The 18,436-nt window shown below is 41.2% G+C and overlaps 2 protein-coding genes and 1 pseudogene across 3 annotated transcripts; all 3 read right to left on the bottom strand.

The window, feature by feature from the left end:
• Positions 1-4,938: 4,938 nt before the first annotated feature.
• Positions 4,939-6,021, bottom strand: LOC147636951 (18S ribosomal RNA; annotated as a pseudogene).
• A 3,204-nt stretch (positions 6,022-9,225) lies between these two features.
• LOC147636950 (uncharacterized) lies at positions 9,226-10,685 on the bottom strand. 2 transcript variants are annotated; one of them, XM_086799876.1, is made up of 5 exons: positions 10,586-10,685; positions 10,252-10,502; positions 10,096-10,170; positions 9,609-9,991; positions 9,226-9,532 (listed from the first exon to the last, which is right to left on the bottom strand). In XM_086799876.1, the coding sequence occupies exons 1-5, from the start codon at positions 10,683-10,685 to the stop codon at positions 9,403-9,405; spliced, it is 939 nt and encodes a 312-aa protein (XP_086656002.1). In that variant the 3' UTR covers positions 9,226-9,402. The 2 variants fall into 2 exon arrangements, with proteins under 2 accessions (XP_086656002.1, XP_086656003.1); XM_086799877.1 differs by having other exon boundaries at positions 9,389-9,512.
• A 13-nt stretch (positions 10,686-10,698) lies between these two features.
• Positions 10,699-12,973, bottom strand: LOC147636949 (uncharacterized). Its single transcript, XM_086800991.1, has 8 exons — positions 12,534-12,973; positions 12,471-12,478; positions 12,236-12,336; positions 12,019-12,150; positions 11,631-11,943; positions 10,974-11,231; positions 10,758-10,876; positions 10,699-10,710 (listed from the first exon to the last, which is right to left on the bottom strand). Exons 1-8 carry the CDS (start codon positions 12,971-12,973, stop codon positions 10,699-10,701), a joined length of 1,383 nt encoding a protein of 460 aa, XP_086657117.1.
• Between the last annotated feature and the right edge of the window lie 5,463 nt (positions 12,974-18,436).

The following is an 18,436-nucleotide window of genomic DNA, read 5'->3' as shown; positions in this document are numbered from 1 at the left end:
TTTTGAAGAGAGATTTGACTACAGGGGAAGATACTCGACATCCTGAGAGGCTGGGGAGGAATCTTACATTTATTACAATGACTACTCTCATAATATATCCATGAAGTACATCACTTAGGACTTCATCCGAACTTGCTACCACATATCCATGAAGTACATCACTTAGGACTTCATCCGAAATTGCTACCACATGCTCTTGAAGCTGGAATTGCCATAAATACTCTGTCATACCATTACGGGCACCTGTCCAAGTTGTAGCTTTGGACACTATTGCTGCTTGATATCTTGAATGTATGACCCTTTGGTGTATCTACCGTGACTCCTTGATGTAAGATAATGGCGGTAGCTCTTGTTAATCCTAGAATTGGATTAACAAAGACTAGAACATGTCTATCTAGTTGGTTCTGAAGATATCTTGCATCAGGTGGTTGAAAGTTGTTGGGGCATTGGTCAAGCTGAAGTGAACTCATATTGTTCGTACCAAGCTGTCTTTGGTATATTTTCTTCTTTAACCCAACTCTGATAGTACCCAGATTTTAAGTCAATTTTGGTGAAGATATTTAACCCATGAAGGTGATCTAGAAGCTCATCTATCCTAGGGATACGATACTTGTTCTTCACTGTGAGTTGATTTAATTCTCTGTAAATCAATGCACAGTCAAAGTGTTCCGTCCTTCTTCTTTTGGAATAGAACTGGAGTACCCCATGGTGAAACACTAGGCCTAATGAACCCTTGGTCAAGAAGTTGTCGAAGCTGTTCCTTCAACTCCACAGCTTCAGGTACTGACATTTTGTAGGGGCTCTTTGATATGGGACTTGCTCCAAGAACAAGTTCTATTTCATGGTCAATATCTTGCTTAGGCGACATCTAAGTGAGCTCTTCTAGAAAGAGATCATCATATTCATGTAGCCAAGACGGTTCAAACCCTAGTGATCCTTCATCTACTTTGTTTAGTTTTGCTAAGTAAACTGATTCGTGCTTCCTAAGACCCTTTTAAAAGATCTTGCTGGCTTTTACCAGTTTTTGCAGTTTAGGTTTACCCGCAGCTCCTGAGGCTATTACTTCCTGATCTTGGGTAAATCTGAAGGTTATTGTGCGAGACTTGCATTGGATGTTAGCTCCATGAGCTATTAGGCAATCCATCCCAATTATGATATGTCATAGATCCCTTGAGGCGGCATAACGTGAAAGTAGCATTCGGTCGGTTTCCCATCAAGTTGAGGTCACCCCACTACATGATGAGTGACTACTTCCTTACCCCCACTAGCTAGCTTGACCATCATTTTCTTAGATGATTTTTTATTAAGGCCCAATTGGTGTATGCATCTTGGAGAAAGAAATGAATGTGTACTTCTAGAATCAATCAACAATTTGAGATGTTTACCATCATATGATGCTAGTGTTTGAATGACTGAGAATTGTCAATTTTCTCCTTGATGTTCCATTGCTGCGTGAATTTGGGCCCGCTCATGTTCCTCATCTTCTAAGCTTACTTCTTCTTCATTGAAAATTGCTTCTGCACGTCCACGACCGCATCCTCTAGGGGCACCTCTTCCCCTAGAAGCCTGGGGTTGGGTAAACTGCAGCTGCTGAATAAATGTGGCTCTACCACGAGGGTTTGCTTGATTTTGGTTTCTAGGTTGACGACCAAAGGTTGGAACCCTGTTCAAATTTAGCACTCTTGGAGGGTGAGGACAATTTGCCCGACGATGCCCGAGTTGGTGACAATCGTAACATAGGCCATTTTACCAAGCTACATCTTGGCTTGCCGTCTCCAGGAGAGGAGGCTTAGCACTTAGTTGAGTTCCAAGAAATAGGTCCCTTGGAGATTCTTCTTGCATGAAAGATCCAGGAAAGGCTCATTTTCAAAAATTTTGGGAACCCTTGAGCTCCTCTTCTAAGAGTTTGGCTCGAAAAACTGCATCCTGTGGAGGCTAGAGGGTTGCATGGACTCTACTCGGTGGTTGAGGGGGGAATTTAACACTTGAACAAATATGCTCGCAGATTGCTTGACCATCATGTGTGGAGAATATTTTTCTAGCTTCACAAACTCTGAGTAATAAGAATCCATTTTTGAGGTTCCTTTGGGTGAGCTATAGAACTCATTCATCTTCAAGGTTTCGTGGTCAGGGGGTAGGCACCTTTCTTTAACAGCCTCCTTGACAATCTCCCAGGTTACTGAGGCTTCGTCAATCTCTTGCTTGTGGCACCACTCCTTCCACTAAAGCTTTGCTTTGCGAGTTAACTTGTAACGGACTAGCATTGAGACTGGTTTTCCGCGGTGGTCCTAATAAGCAAGAAGTAGTCATCCAAAGCTTCTATCCAAGCTTTAGCATCTTTTGCCACTTCCTTTCCCTCACCAAAGAAAGAAGACGGCTTCATTTGTTTGAGAAGGATTCTCCTCTTATCATCCCCATCCTAGGAAAGATACGTGTAAGTTAGCTAACCTTAAGAAAAGATTTCGTCACAACACTAGAAAAAGACTACAAGATTCTCAAAAGAAGAAATTACAACTTTGATCAGATTTGCTTCAAGAAAGGGTACAAACCCTTCACAAAGTGAGGGGGAGTTTCGTACACATTTACACTATAGATCTTCTCAAGAAAATTAGAGATACCTGAAAATCTGAGATGGAAATGACCTTGGCAAAAAATCCTTTGCTTTGGGATGACTTCTAGGATGCGATTATAGTAGTATTCGTACACTTGCTACCCTTCTACTATCATTTTTTCATCAAGGATTAATGCACCATAAAGCACTAAATGGCACACAACCCTAATTTCTCTAATATTTAGAGGAAACGTAGGTTGGGTCTAGATTGTGGCGGATGTCGTTCACAAAGATGTATTTATGGTAGTGGAGGCTATTGTACCACTGATTGGCGGAACCCCGAGAGCAATAAAACTCCGCAAAATGGTCAACCCATGCTTTACGAAAGTCCAGGGATTTCGTGGCCAATTGGTCGAAGCTAATGCCAAGAACTAACTCATCATCCAACACTCGCCTCTATGGAGATACAACATTAAAATTTTGTGACAAGGTAGGTAAAACATCGCTTTGATACCACTTGTAAGATACCACCTTTGTATCCCTTCAGAGTAACAATGGGGTACCTCACTTGGTAGTTTAACCCTACAATTTTTCCTCACGATAGCTTGCCTAATCCTTGGCCCCTCTAGACATAGGGATGAGCTAAGCGATCCCCAATCGTAGAGTCTTACCGTGTTACCATGTTGGATCTTATGCAAGAAGGAAAGCACCCGACCAATCAAGTCCACCCTACCGCCCGCTTTCCTTGGGTAAAAAGTTATGATGCTTGTTTTTAATTACTACCACACGGTTGGCACAGATGCATGGGTACGACAAAGTTCTTTTCTAATTCCTGTTATTTAGCATAGTTTTCCTTTAACCCTTAATGCTAGTGCAACATTTAATAAAAATCCCATATCCTTTTCGCAGCAGGCAACTCTTTGAGAACAGAAAAGACACTTAAATTTTAACTTGAAAGATTACAATATCATCCCTCAGCTCTTTTACGAGAGCTGAGTTACCCTCGGTGTACCGAGTTAGTCAATCAAGAGAACAATGGAGTTGATGCCTCACAATCTTATTCACCGGGCGCCAATGTCCTCTCACCTTGCTCACAACCGCTAGTAAGACCCTACACTCTTACACTTGTTCTGCTAGAAAGGACCCCCACCCTACTTGAAGTTGGGTCAAACTCCTGAGCAGTTACGCCAACCGAGTCCCCAAACCTAAGGTTGGTTACCCTAAGGACGAGGATTATCCCTAGTTACCCCAATGCACTACTCGGCGTTGGTTACCCCAAGGCGTGCCCCAATGTGGCCTCGGTTAATTATGAGAAATAATAATCATTACTAGTATCTTGATTATCTAGAGCATTTTGATCCACGCATACATGCAAACATACAAGAATTATAAATAAAATGTGATCGGTTCATCAATTCCTTGGACCTTAATAAAAAATTAAGAGTTTGAAAATCATGAATCTTGTTTGCGGCACTTACCCGACGCGGGGGAGCCATCACGAATGAAGCAACGGGGAGAGGGATGGCCACTCCATTGCTCATAGCCGATGCTAGAGCGTTGGCCGGCGGACCACTGACACTTCCACTTGGGCAACGTCCGCCTCGTTGCGTGGGCGACCTGCCTCGCGCATGAACCACCTCTTGGCATGATTATATTTTCCTTGGCATGGAGTATGTGGCACGACATGATGCAGTATGGTGCGAAAATGTTTTCTGGACGAGTTGCCGGAGATCAAAGATTGACTACCCGTTGGAAACCCTCCCTTAAGTTGCTAGTCGCGCAGACAATTAGTTGGGGAAAAAAGGGAGGACGGAGGAGGGCGCTTCCTTGAGCAGAAAGAGAGATAGAGTGAGAGAGCAAGAGAGTGATTGAGGGAGATGGAGAGATGGAGAGAGAGAGAGAGAGAGAGAGAGAGAGAGAGAGAGAGAGAGAGAGAGAGAGAGAGAGAGAGAGAGAGAGAGAGATTTTACCCGAACCGATACTCGTTGAATTCATCATTGTAGCGCGCGTGTGGCCCAAAACATCTGAGGGCATCACAGACCTGTTATTGCCTCAAACTTCCATGGCCCATATGGCCATGGTCCCTCTAAGAAGTTGGCAACAAAGAGGATCCTTCCTGTAACTAGTTAGTAGGCTGAGGTCTCGTTCGTTAATAGAATTAGCCAGACAAATCACTCCACCAACTAAGAACGGCCATGCACCACCACCCATAAAATCAAGAAAGAGCTCTTAATCTGTCAATCCTTACTATGTCTAGACCTGGTAAGTTTCCCCATGTTGAGTCAAATTAAGTCGCAGGCTCCACTCCTGGTGGTGCCCTTCCATCAATTTCTTTAAGTTTTAGCCTTGCGACCGTACTCCACCCCCCCCCCCCGGCGGCCCACGGGCGGAACCCAAAAACTTTGATTTCTCATAAGGTGCTAGCAGAGTCATCAAAGTAACATCCGCCAATCCCTAGTCGGCATTGTTTATGGTTGAGAGTAGGATGGTATCTGATCGTCTTTGATTCTCCATCTTTCGTTCTTGATTAATGAAAACATCATTGGCAAATGCTTTCGCATTACTTTGTCTTTCATAAATCCAAGAATTTCACCTCTAACAATGAAATACGAATGCCCCCAACTATCCCTATTAATCATTACTCTGGTCCCGAAGATCAATAGTATCGTGTTATTCCATGATAATGTATTCAAAGCACGGGCTTGCTTTGAACACTCTAAATTTTTTAAAGTAACATCGTATCCTAGGCAGTTAATGCCAAGAGCACCCCAACATAAACGGTGGAGTGACTAGTGTACACCAAAAGAGGCGGACTCCTCGCCTCGCCCCGAGATCCAACTACAAGCTTTTTAACTGCAACAACTTAAATACACGCTATTGAAGCTAGAATTACCACAGCTACGGACACCAGACTTGCCCTCCAATGGATCCTCGTTAAGGGATTTAGATTGTACTCATTCCAATTACCAGACTTGAAAAGGTCCAGTATTGTTATTTATTGTCACTACCTCCCCGTGTTAGGATTGGGTAATTTGTATGCATGCTACCTTCCTTGGATGTGGTAGCCATTTCTCAGGCTCCCTCTCCGAAATCAAACCCTAATTCTCCGTCACCCATCACGACCATGGTAGGCATCTATCCTACCATTGAAAGTTGATAGGGTACAAATTTAAATGAGGCATCACCAATGCCGAGGCCATGCGTTTCGAGAAGTTATCATGATTCACTACGTTACCGAGCAAGCCCGCATCAGCCTTTTATCTAATAAATGCGTCCCTTCCAAAAGTCAGGGGTTGGTGCACGTATTGGCTCTAGAATTACTACGGTTATCCGAGTAGCAAGGTGCCATCAAAGAAACTATAACTAATTTAATGAGCCATTCGCAGTTTCACAGTACAAGAGAGTTTATACTTACACATGCATGGCTTAATCTTTGAGACAAGCATATGCCTACTCGCAAGATCAACCAGGCAGCTATTATCCTTAGTCACATGAGTGGCACGGGGGCCGCGTGTTCCGACTCCACCCTCTCGACGTTGAAGAAGGAAACCTTCTTTTGGGATGCCATTGCCAACAAAAGCTTTGAAGATATGAAGAAGATGCTCACATCAGCACCTATTTTGGTATGTCCAGACTTCACCAAACCTTTCACAATAAGGGCGGATGCAAGTGGAAGAGGGATTGGTGCGGTACTTTACCAAGACCATGGAGTCATTGCTTATGAAAGTAGAAAGCTGAATGACAAAGAAAGAGAACTCCATGTGTATGAGCAAGAGATGATTGCTATACTCCATGCTATCAAGAAATAGCACCATTACTTATATGGGAGTCATTTTTATGTGAGAAGTGATCATAGGGTGCTAAAGTATTTCCTCACACAACCCAATTTGTCTCCTAAGCAAAGAAGGTGGGTAGCAACACTACAAAACTATGATTTTGAAATCACATACACAAAGGGCAAAGAAAATGTGGTTGTCGATTCCTTATCTCGTATGTGGGCCTGCTCATTGTATGCTATTTCTGAGGTGCATAAAGATTGGATCATGGAGATACAAGAAGAGTACTTGTTTGATGAAGAAACCTCACAAATAGTGCAGAAATTACAGCAAGGTGTATGTGAAGAGTTACCCCATTATGAGCTGAAAAATGGTCTCCTCTACTACAAAGGAAAAGTCTACTTGGTTCCTACTTCATCATTTATCAAGAAGATCATGGAAGAGATGCATTGTACTCCTATGGCTGGTCATTTGGGTGTCTACAAAACCTTTGATGCAATAAGGAAAAGTTTCTTTTGGAAGGGGATGTGGAAGAGCATTCATGCTTATGTAAGTGGGTGCCGGTCATGTCAATTGAACATGGATCCTACACATAAACCGGGAGGTTTGCTTTAGCCATTGCCCATTCCCGAAGGCAAATGGAGTCATATATAAATGGATTTCATTACTAGCCTTCCGCACACAAAGAAAGGGTGGGACAACTTGTATGTTGTGGTGGATAGATTGACCAAAGTGGCCCATTTCATTCCTTCCAAGGTCACATATTCAGCCCAAAATGTTGCCAAGCAATTTGTTGATGGGGTTTTCAAGTTGCATGGTATGCCGTCACAAATTATGAGTGATCGTGATGTCAAATTCATGAGCACTTTTTGGAGAACATTGTTTGAATATATGGGAACCAAGCTTACTCCAAGCATCGCCTATCATCCCGAAACCAAACAGAAAGAGTAAACAAATGGGTGGAAACATATCTACGCCACTATTGTCATGATACTCAAAGCACATGGGATGATTGGTTACCTTTGGCTGAGTTTGCTTACAACTCAACATATCATGTGAGCATTGGCATGTCACCCTTTGAGGCTTTATATGGTTACAAGGTCAATTTGCCTATGTTGGTGGGTACATATGAGACTTCTAACCATAATGCCAAGGAGGAAGCTGAAAGGATGCAAGCTTTGTTGCAACAATGCAAAAGTAATTTGAAGGTTGCACAAGAGAAAATGAGACAATATGCCAATGTTCATCGAAGACCATTGGAATTCAAAGTGGGAGATTGGGTTCTTTTGAGAATACCAAAGTCAAGATATGCGTCTTTGAAGGGAAGCACCAACACCAAGCTAGCTCATCGCTATTACGGTCCTTATCAAGTGATACGAAGAGTTGGGGAGGTTGCATATCAACTCTTACTTCCATCTACAACAAAGATTCATGATGTGTTTCATGTCTCTCACTTGAAAGGATATGTGGGTATGATCGATCAAATGGTTGATGAGTTACCTCCAACAATGAATGAAGAGGGAATGATTGAATACATTCCAGAAGCTATCTTGGGTACAAGGAAAAAGGTACTTCGCACTCGTACCTTGGTGGAGTATCTTGTTCAATGGAAAGGTTTACCTAAGGAAGAAGCTTCATGGCAACCTATTTCAGCATTGGAGGGATATGAAGCATTGATAGAGCAATATGGGTTGGTGTAAATTCAGCCACATGGAACATTCTTCTCCTAATTTGGGGTATTCATTTGAGGTTTCGAGGACGAAACCATTGGGGAAGGGATGGTTTGTAAGAAAGCATTATGGGCCCAAGGCCATGGACAACTACTAAGTAGGTGTGAACTCTTGGGTGGAGTATAAATACCAATGTAAATGGGATTATGGCTCATTCATGATAATGTTATTTGTTCCAAGAATCAATGGTGAGCTTCTCCCGTGAGATGCTAAGTGGTGACTCCTTCATGAGCCACTCCCTTGGTGAGGGACTAACCCACCCCTGTTACTTTCTTTCAATATATGTATATACATATATACATATATGTATATATGTATTTATATACTTATATATGTATGTATATGTATACACACACACACACACACACACACACACACACACACACACATATATATACATATACATATATGTATATATATACATAGATCATTATATACCTATAATATATACATATATGTATATATTATATGTATGTATGTGTATATATATATATATATAGATATTTGTATATATATATATACATATATGTATATATGTATATATATATATATATATGTATATATATATATATGTATATATATATGTATATATATATATATATATGTACATATATGTATATATGTATACACACAAACACACACACACACACACACATACACACACACGGGTGCGTCAATACAATGAGCGTAAACCAATGAGTGTTGCGAGCAAGGGTATTTTATGAGCAACAATTCCGAGATAATAATAAAACCTTATTTCCCTATGAAATACAATACCTCCTAAAAGAGGAGCCACAAGAATATGCTTTAACTGGTTGGCTGCTTGGAAATAAATAGGCAAACAATTAGGTCCTTGTTACATGTTTGTAGTCAACACAGAGAAAAATTTTGAAAAACGCATCATCAACAAAAGTATTATAGATGGATTTAAGAGATATATTGGGCAAATTTCATCATGTCTAGGACTATGTGCAATTTTAGTAAAGGTCCATGAATGTGATATTAAATCATCTAAGTTGCCAACAAGAAGGTTCATTGTTCTTTAGTTCAAGCGAGAACCAAATTCATGCGATGTGCATGATTTCAGGGTTCTAACATCTCTAGCCTCAAACATACTCATGTATCTTATGAAGCTACAGAAAAACATTAATCATCAAGCTACAAAAAGTACCAACAAAACAAGAGAATGGCTTGTGAATCCTTTATGACATAGACCTGCAATCCACCTAATACAAGAGTCAAGTAATACATCATCTATCAAGCTCAAAAAATGAAGCTATGAGTCTGTGTGGGGGGGCAGGAAAGCATGAATCCACATAATCCAAAAATAGCGCTATGCAAAAGACTACTTCTCATTTGCTTCATCATCAAGAAAAATACACCTTCTCCTACGTTTCTCCCGTCCCAATGATCGATCATCCACAGTGGTGCTTGTCATGTGTATTGCCATTGCCTCTGCATAACATGGTAACTCACTTTAAACTTCCATGACAACATCAAAGAAAAAGACAAAAGAAAAATGTAATAGAAAGACATGCATGTTTTACTTACTAGTCGGATGGTGCATCATGCACTTCATAATCACCAGAGGATGTGTCACTTTCTCCAAGGTCTGCCACCTTTTTTGTGCCATAGATCTCCTCTATATATGGTGAAAGGTAATCCTTGCATATCTCCTCATCATTATCAATGACCAAGCAACCACGGCCGGTGTGCATAGATGCCTTTAATATAGGCCCTGTCCCAGCCCCCAACTCCAATATTGTACCTGTTCGTGGGCAAAGAGCCTCAGTAAACATAAGCATATGAGAGGGACTCCTCTCTAGAATCCCTCGCCAACTACCACTTTTTCCACCACGTCGTGCTCTATTGCTTGAAGGTAAGTAATGACCAATAATCTCACAAGAGAGGTCCTGCTGCAAAATATTTCCCACCTACAAATTGAAATACACATAGTATCAAGTGATCACATTCAAAAGTAACCTCCAATCATTTAAATTCAATGCACTCCTAATAAGTACTGAAAGTGTCATCCAACCTTTAATGCACTCTCACTATTGAAAGGAGGATCCTTTCCCCTCTTGTGGAATGCCAAAGCATAAAATACATTCACCTATACAGGCAACAAAGAAAAAAAAACACAATATTAGATGACAAATAGCAAGAATTAACATTCAAGTGAATAGACTTAAACCTTTTGCATATGTCCATGCTTTTGTAGCAGAGATAATGACTCAGAGCTCTCCATAATCCATCTGAAACCTAGCTCCAAGCCTGTACGCTTTGCAAAGCGCTCCACAGAAACAAGAGAAGAACTCAAGCAAAACACTAAGACCCATCCCATATCATCCATAACACATGATGCCGCCAATAGAGAGAACTTCATGTGGTCATCTGTAAGGACATTCCATTGTGGAATACCTTGAAACCCATGAATAGGCAAACCTGCATATTAATCATGTATATCAGCAAGTTCCTTTTACACAAACACCATCACAAAAAAGGAGTATACATCAAAAAAGTTTTACCAGTAGGAAGATCAATGAAAGTAAGGTCAACACTCCAACTACTTGGCTTGGAATTTCTCATCTTTGGACCTCCACCCAAACGCACATAAAACTCCCTCATAAAAGCAAACCCCTCATTGAAGTTTCTGGATGCAAACTCTTTTCCAAGCACTATGTAATCGTAAATCCAAACCTTCGAATGATTTTTGACTCCATGCTTCTCCACGAACAAAAAACTAGAAAGTGGAGCATACACCATAGCTCCCTTGGTACTTGTCTTGTGTGCTATAGGACTCTCCAAATTACGGGTGTCTATAGATAGTATGTCCAACAAAAAAACAAATTAATAAAATCCAGAAAACTATTAAAAACAAATATTTAAATACAGTCCAGAAGAACCCAATGTTACCTTTTATTACATCTCCCTTTTTTTGAGAGGGACGCCCCTTGTTTTTTCCCAAAGCATGCATCTCTAGCTCTTCTCTCTCTTTGATAGATTTCAACTCTGCCTCCATTTTCTTCCTTTGCTCCTCTGACATCTCGCCTGATGACCCAGAATCAGATTTGCATTCTCCTTTTAAATGTTGAAGGTATCTCTCCTTCTCCTCCTCTAGGCACTCTCCTTTATTCATGTCAATCCACCAAGGGCAATGCTTTCTCTCCCAATCCGTCAAGATAAAGACTCCATTAGGATCTTTACCTTCACGAAAGATGGAAGAGGTATACATACTATAGGTTGGAGGAGAAATCACAACCCAAGCCTTGCATATGTCAGGCAGACCATTGATTGTTTTCTTGGCTATTAGATGCATTAAAAACCTACAAAAGAGATATAATAAATCAACTAAAAAATAAACACGGTTCATAAGATTTCAAGAAACAATGAAAAAAGAGAATTACCTATAAACCAACCGTCTTGAGGAGTTTTTTAGATCCACATGCTTGGCCGACGGAGTTGCCACACTCATCTCTTTCTGGAGTTCATAAAACAGCACTCCTCTATAACGGTTTACAATATCTGCAAAGTAAGTCTCTATGTGCACATCGGCAGGTAGCTCCACCTTATTCACCCCCTGAGTAGAATCTACCACTTGGTGTAGAAGCCGTGTGGCATCCTCCAATACCTGATCCATCCAAACCTCCTTTGCAAGCCAAGGAATGTAGTGGTGATCTCCAAGTGGCATACCATAGCTCTGCCGAAAGTTCTCATCTGCACCTAACATCTTTAACATTTTCAGCTTGAGATTTTGGGAACAAGCAGCACTAGAAATGGCATAAAGTTTCTCAATTGAGATCTTAAACTTCTCATCCTCAAAGGGCAGCTTCCATAATACATTGAACCACTCCTCTGAATTAGATGGATTTACCACCGAAAGATTCTGTGCCACCAACAGAAAAGAATTAGAAGAAGAAATGATTGTGATGCCAAAGAACCAAAAGCAGAAGATACAAACCCGTGTCATCCTTCTATTATAGGATTTGACGACACTCCTCCTAGCTAGTGTCTCAGCCTTAATACGCTCATCCTTTGCCAAGCTTGAGGGAATCTTCTTAATTGCCAATTCTAAATCTGATTTCCATTTATTCTTCAAAAAATAACTGCCATTAAAAAAACACTTAATGACAAAGATAGCAAAGTAACATTCTTAACCACCTTTATTAAGTACTTACCCCATATACAATGGGTCCAAGAATAGCTTGAGTGAGAGGATACCAAACTCGCCTTCCAGATTGTGCCTCCCTAGACCTGGCCTTCTCCATTGACCTCTTATCTTCTTCCGTGAAGGAGTCAGTGAAATTAGATGGATCAAGAGAGCAAACCGTGCTTGTATGGAATAAGTAATCTTTGAGGTTTGTCTTTACAATAGCCTCTTCATTCATTCTTCATGAAATAAATAGAAACAACCATAAGAACTAATCAAAACAACCATAAATACAATGTTGAATATACAAAATGTTGAATACTCACATGTTTATTCTTTGAAGTGCAGCGATAAGCCTCATCTCATCTTGTTGATTAGGCACAATGAATTGCGCCATAACTCGAACATGTCTCTTCTTATCATTACGATACATCTCCTTGATGCTCTCAAGCCAAGAAGCGGTCCTGTGATTTCCCTCCCAAACATAAAACATCTTTCCACTTAACATAGACCACTCATCTTTAGATGCAATCTCCTCCTCAAACTCTGCATTGACAAGCTGCCAGTTTTTGTCCCATGTCTTCATGATATCTTCATCCACATCCTTTATGCTGCCATCTGGTAGATTTATGGAGAGAACAAACATACCTTTCATCATCAAATATCCTTCCTCTTCAAAAACCTTCTTTAACAATGAGAGATCTTTTCGAAGCTCTCGCACCCTCTCGTTGACCAAGCATCTACACAGAGGGATCAATGGAGGCATGGAACCCTGATTAAGTGCCAAGCTGTCTATGAACTCAGACCCATGTGGCTTGATGATGGATTGTGGAATAAGATCATCCACATCTTTCTCATCCTTGTCACTAGAAGCATCAACCTGTTGTTGAATCGGTATGAAAGGCTCAGTTAGAACTTTGTCTCCAGCTTCTTTGCTAACTTCCTTTTGAATGTGACTCCCTTGACCACTCTCTGCCATTTCAATGGTCTTTTCACTGCCATCACTAGGTGGAGATTTTTGCTTTCTTCCCACATTCTTGGCCGTTGATGTCTTCCTTTTTCCAAGAGCAGGTGACTACAAAAGACATTAAGAGCAAGTGATTATACAAGACATTGTTCTTTGCAACACTATTTCGCCAGCGAAATACATAAGGATGGAAAAACACTTGACATTACATGCATTCAGAGTTGCATAAGACAAATTCACAAATTTCAAGGCATTCATGCACCTCAATTAACCAAAACTAGGAAATTTATCACAAATACCTTTCCACATTGCATTGAGTGGAGGATGGATGTGTACACCAAGTTGGGAAGGTTTCCACATTGTAGATAGGTATGCTCACAAGAACACACACATACACTATTTCGCTGGCGAAATAGTGTATGTGTGTGTTTTAGTTACCACAAAAACACACACAAACACTATTTCGCTGGCGAAATAGTGTGTGTGTGTGTTTTTGATAATCTGCAATGAGTGTGTGTGTGTGTGTTTTTGATAATCTTCTGAGCTTGGCCATCACGACATAATCCTACAACTATGAAAAGGCGAAATAGTCTGTATGAGTTTTGGCTACCACAAAAACACACACAAACACTATTTCGCTGGCGAAATAGTGTGGGTGTGTCTTTTTGATTGTCTATCATATCATCATCATCAAGAGAGCAACAACATCATCATAGTGCTGGATACATGTGCAAATACATCATCTCCTTATCATAGTGATGGATACAAGTGCAAATATGTATCCTTATCAATACAAAATGAGATCTTGTGTGTGTGGTGGCATCCTCATCCATCTAGAATATCTATCATAGGAGAGACTATGATTATCAAGAGGATCGCCATGCCCGCTATGAGAGGTGGAGTATCCTTGTGTCACTCGAATTGGATTTATCATGTGGAATGCTACGATTGAAAATGAGCTTATGAACATCGAGTGCTGGGAAATCTAGTCTAAGGTTTAGGCCGCACCTCTATTGCCATGCGAGCGCACAAACACACTCACACACACTATTTCGCTGGCGAAATAGTGTGGGTGTGAGTATTTTATCCGTCCTTTTTAAGGGCAGCTCCTGTTTGTGAGCCTCAACTGAGGATAGTGTGAACATGCACCATTTAGGCAGAGGGCATGAGTGTAGTAGTATAAGTGAGATGTATGCTCGATTAATAGGCAGGATTTTGGGGGAGCCTTTGGAGGGAGAAAAGGTCATCCATGAGGTTAAGAAACCGCCTTACTAAGGAGGTTAAGAAACCACACTTGCTGCCCTACACAAAAGCACCTCACCCCTCCTCCAAGTCACTCACTAAAAGGTCAAGCTCCCATGTAGGTGGAGGGAGTGTGCAGTTTTGCAACAAGCTTGCAGAGGAATTTTAGATTTTTTCTTTTCAAAAATCAATCCTCAAACAAGCTGTACTTTTTTCCACTTAATTCACCAACATGGGCTTGTATTCACTGCATATTTTTGCATCGAAGCTTTTCAAACACACTCACAAACACACTATTTCGCTGGCGAAATAGTGTGGGTGTGAGTAATTTACTGCTGGCAGTTTTTCCAAGTGCGCTCAAAACGTACAAACACACTCACACACACTATTTCGCTGGCGAAATAGTGTGGGTGTGAGTGATGGATGAGATAGACGAAACAAACACACACACACACACACACACCTTGAAATGTCCGATTCGCAGGTTTCGGTGATAGCGCACAAACACACACACACACCTTGAAATGGACTCGAAATACCTTGCTGCTGCCCGCTGATCTCCTTGTCGCACGCTTCATATCTGCTGAGGCTGAAGGCAATACTCGGGAGACTACTCAGGTGCAGAGGCGGAAGACAAAGCTCGGGCGCAGAGACAAAGTTCGGGAGAGCTCCGGCGCAGATGAAAGATAACCTTAAAGCTCAACCGGTTTTCATTTAAAAAATCTATACGTTAATCGATTTTATAACTAAAACTTAGAGTCAACAAACTCACACACCCAAATTAAAGGCTCTCTGACTCACACACACCTACCCAAATTAAAGGCTCTCTAACTCTCTCTAACTCTCTAACTCTAATCCGAGTTCACTTTCCAGGGTCTCCCACACTCGCGTCCATCAATCTCTAGCCTTAATTCCTTTCTATGGGCTCTCTCCCTCTTTGTCTCTCCGGAGATATTAGGTTGCACCTAGGTCCTTTACTCACCCACCCAGTCACTTTAACCACTCGCCCAACCCCCCTCTGGTAAGCGGCGGATCTAGAGAATCTCTCTTTAACTCTCTTTAAAAAGGAGGCGGCGGCTTGAATGACACACACACTTGTTGGGTTTAACGCATTAAACGATTATATATTCTCTTTACGCTACATATTATAAATAATAGCTATTTTTAACCTTTTATAATAATTATTTGATTAAAGATCTTGCCTCATAACAAAAAATAAAAAGGACACTCTTTATAAAAGAAGTGTCGCCTCTAACAGGTCGACGAGTTCTTGACAATGGAGAAAGCAATTGTTCAAGATGAGAATGGTGTCATTCAGATGGAGTTCATAACAATGGCTGGATTTGTTGAGGTGTCCAAAAGAGAATTGTCTTTACATTTTGGCCTGACAGAGGAATCCATCCACCTTCACCAAGTATCTGGTGATCCGGATGATGGCCTGTATTTTGATCTTGCATCTTACCTTAGAGAACAAGAAGTAATGTTTCACCTGGATTTTCAGTTTGGAAAGGTATTTATTGTTCGTGGAGATAAGGTGCCATGCATCCCTTCTCAAGATGAAGATTTTACAGATCTTGAAGTTGAAAAGAGGATTATAGGTGACACATTTCAAGAAAACGATGATGCTACAGTCAGTATAGTGCAATTACTCAGAAATCTTCCATTGAGGAACTCATTGAGAAACACTTTTATGCAAGCTAATGAAATAAAACAAGTGTCAGAGCTACCTAATAGATATGATGGGAATATAATGTTCGAGCTGCCCTATGCAAATCCCTCAACAAGAACCATTGGCATGGAAAGCAAGTTGGATGGGCATACTTGGACAAATGAGATGACAAGCAACATATCTGGATTTGAGGGAGTAGTGAGATACAGAAAGTGTGGTGGCCATTTACAATGCCTTAACAACTTATGCACTGGCTTGCAACGATCTAAAGTAAAAAATGACAAGCATTGGACTGGTCGGTTAACAAGAGTTTGTCCAGAGGGCTCAACAACAGAAGGATTCGGAAGCCTTAAGTGCTTTTATTGCAAGTCATATCCAACTTGCGTTGCTCAATGTACATGCAAGCTGGTGCTTTGTTTTCCCAATGAGATTGCAGGTAGAAAGGTGTCTAGAGGTGTCATACATATTGGCCACCACATGCATCCAGTTGCAGAGGGTGTTTCTAAACAAATTCTGGATAATGTCCATGAAAGAGTTAGTAGAATGGTTTCTAGAGACATTGGTGGTAAACCCAGATCTTTTCAACTAAAACTAGCAAAGGAGATTGTCATGGAATCTTGTCTTTTTCAACAACATGAAGGAGATGTTAAAGTGTCTGACAGCGACTTAAGTGTCTTGCTGGCAAAACTAGCACCTGCTCTCGACAACAAAAGGTTATCACGTTGGAGGAGAGACACACAAGTTGACTTTGGACATCCATGTGGTGACTTTGAGGCTCTGCTAAAGCTCAAATCAAAATTGATGTTTGATTACTTTCAGAGTATTGCATTCCCTGGGCAGATAGAGTTGTCAAGCTTCGAAAGGTGTCATGTCTTTAAAATGTCAACCCAAGGACCAGGTAATGGAGTAGAGTTGGTTAATAAAATGAGGCCTAAAGGTGAGTTAGGTGGCTGTTGGGTGTTCTTTGACTTTGTGAAGAGAATGCATGACTGGACGACCATGGCTTGCCATGTATATAATCCATTTGTGCAAGAGATGCAGACCATTGCAATAGGGGATTTTAAGGTCGAGGACACAGAGTCCCAGATTTTATTTTGGACATTGTTGAATATGGTTATGGAGAAAAAGGGTTACAAGAAGGCATGTTTCAAGGGATTCATGGCTGATGAGGCTCAGGCTAATTGGCGAGCAGTTAGGACAGTTTTTAATGGAGGCCCTGAAAATGTCATGGTTGGAAGAGAGAGGTCTTGCTCCTTTCATTGGGAGCAAAGCATGCAGCATCATGCAAAAAAATGCATTCCCTCTCATAGCCAAGAGGAGTTCAAGTCACGATGTCGTGCATGGAAAGCAGCACCATCAGAGGAGGCTGCTGAGCAGGAATTGGACAATCTTTGGACATGGTTGCAAGAAGGTCATGCTGACAAAACCAATATCTCAGCTTTGCAAACATGGTTAATATGGTGGCATGCAAGAGTAGCTCACTGGGGTGAATACATGGTCAAGGTAAGACAATCTAATATGGAGTTGACTCCTGCCTTGTAATTTTGATTCATTTATCTTATGTTTAAATTTGTTCAAATATGCAGGCCATGGAGGGAGATGAAAAGTACCTTGTTCCAAGAGCAAACTTGGCGGAGTCTATGCATGGGAGTTGGCTGGCATCCAATGATGGGGTGAAATACATTTCACTCTACAATGCTTGCTATAATGACCTTATGAATACTCTAATCCAACAGTCAAAATATGATAGCTATCTTAAGGGTGGCCACCTTGGATGTGGTCCTGGATTGGAGAAACTTAAGAGACGGGCCTCAACAAGTGCAATCCCACCTGCGCGGCAAGAGAAATTGTTGATCTCACAAATGAGGCTGCTGTAGAGCTGGGGGCTGCCAATAGGTCTCTCTCCGCAGATGGTGATTCTAGGTCTGTTCGACGAAAAAGACGAGGTGTATTAAAGAATCCTATCAAAGAGGGAGATTCACACCGACCAGAGTATGAGTATGTCACTTATAACACACAACATCACGGTGCACCCAATGTTTTGCAGGAAGTACATAATGAGGGAGAGGTGGAAATACATTCAACAAGGTGGGCAATCAGAAGGACAACACCAGGGAGTAAGGTGCGGTGCCAAGGATACTTGAGAAATGAGAAACGAAAATGTAATGAACTTATTGATAAAAAAGGTAGGGCAGGATTACTAGGAGTGCCAGCACCATGTTTTGAGGGACTCATTGAAATCCCCTCTGGAACCAGGAAACAATTTGTATGGTTTTGTGGAAGTAATGTTGACCATACCTGGGAGCCCTCTCACAATGTAATCGAGAAACCAAGCACTAGACCTGCTGTGT

Source organism: Cibotium barometz, chromosome 7 (genome assembly GCF_041138505.1).
Source record: "Cibotium barometz isolate CiBa-2024 chromosome 7, ASM4113850v1, whole genome shotgun sequence".
In the NCBI taxonomy this organism is placed as follows: Eukaryota; Viridiplantae; Streptophyta; class Polypodiopsida; order Cyatheales; family Cibotiaceae; genus Cibotium; species Cibotium barometz.
This window is presented reverse-complemented; position numbering and strand designations above follow the sequence as displayed.

Bases quoted from the DNA above. Each gene is read 5' to 3' on its own strand.
- LOC147636950 (XM_086799876.1), bottom strand. From the start codon at position 10,685: ATGAGGGAGTTTTATGTGCGTTTGGGTGGAGGTCCAAAGATGAGAAAT. The intron at 10,503-10,585 runs GTAAAACTTTTT...ATTAATATGCAG, and splicing joins TTTCATTGATCTTCCTACTG to GTTTGCCTATTCATGGGTTT. The intron at 9,992-10,095 runs GTTGGATGACAC...TTCAATTTGTAG, and splicing joins ATAGTGAGAGTGCATTAAAG to GTGGGAAATATTTTGCAGCA.
- LOC147636949 (XM_086800991.1), bottom strand. From the start codon at position 12,973: ATGCCTCCATTGATCCCTCTGTGTAGATGCTTGGTCAACGAGAGGGTG. The intron at 11,232-11,630 runs ATAAGGTGGAGC...TTATCTTGACGG, and splicing joins AGATTCTACTCAGGGGGTGA to ATTGGGAGAGAAAGCATTGC. The intron at 10,877-10,973 runs GTAACATTGGGT...TACTATCTATAG, and splicing joins AAAGGGAGATGTAATAAAAG to ACACCCGTAATTTGGAGAGT.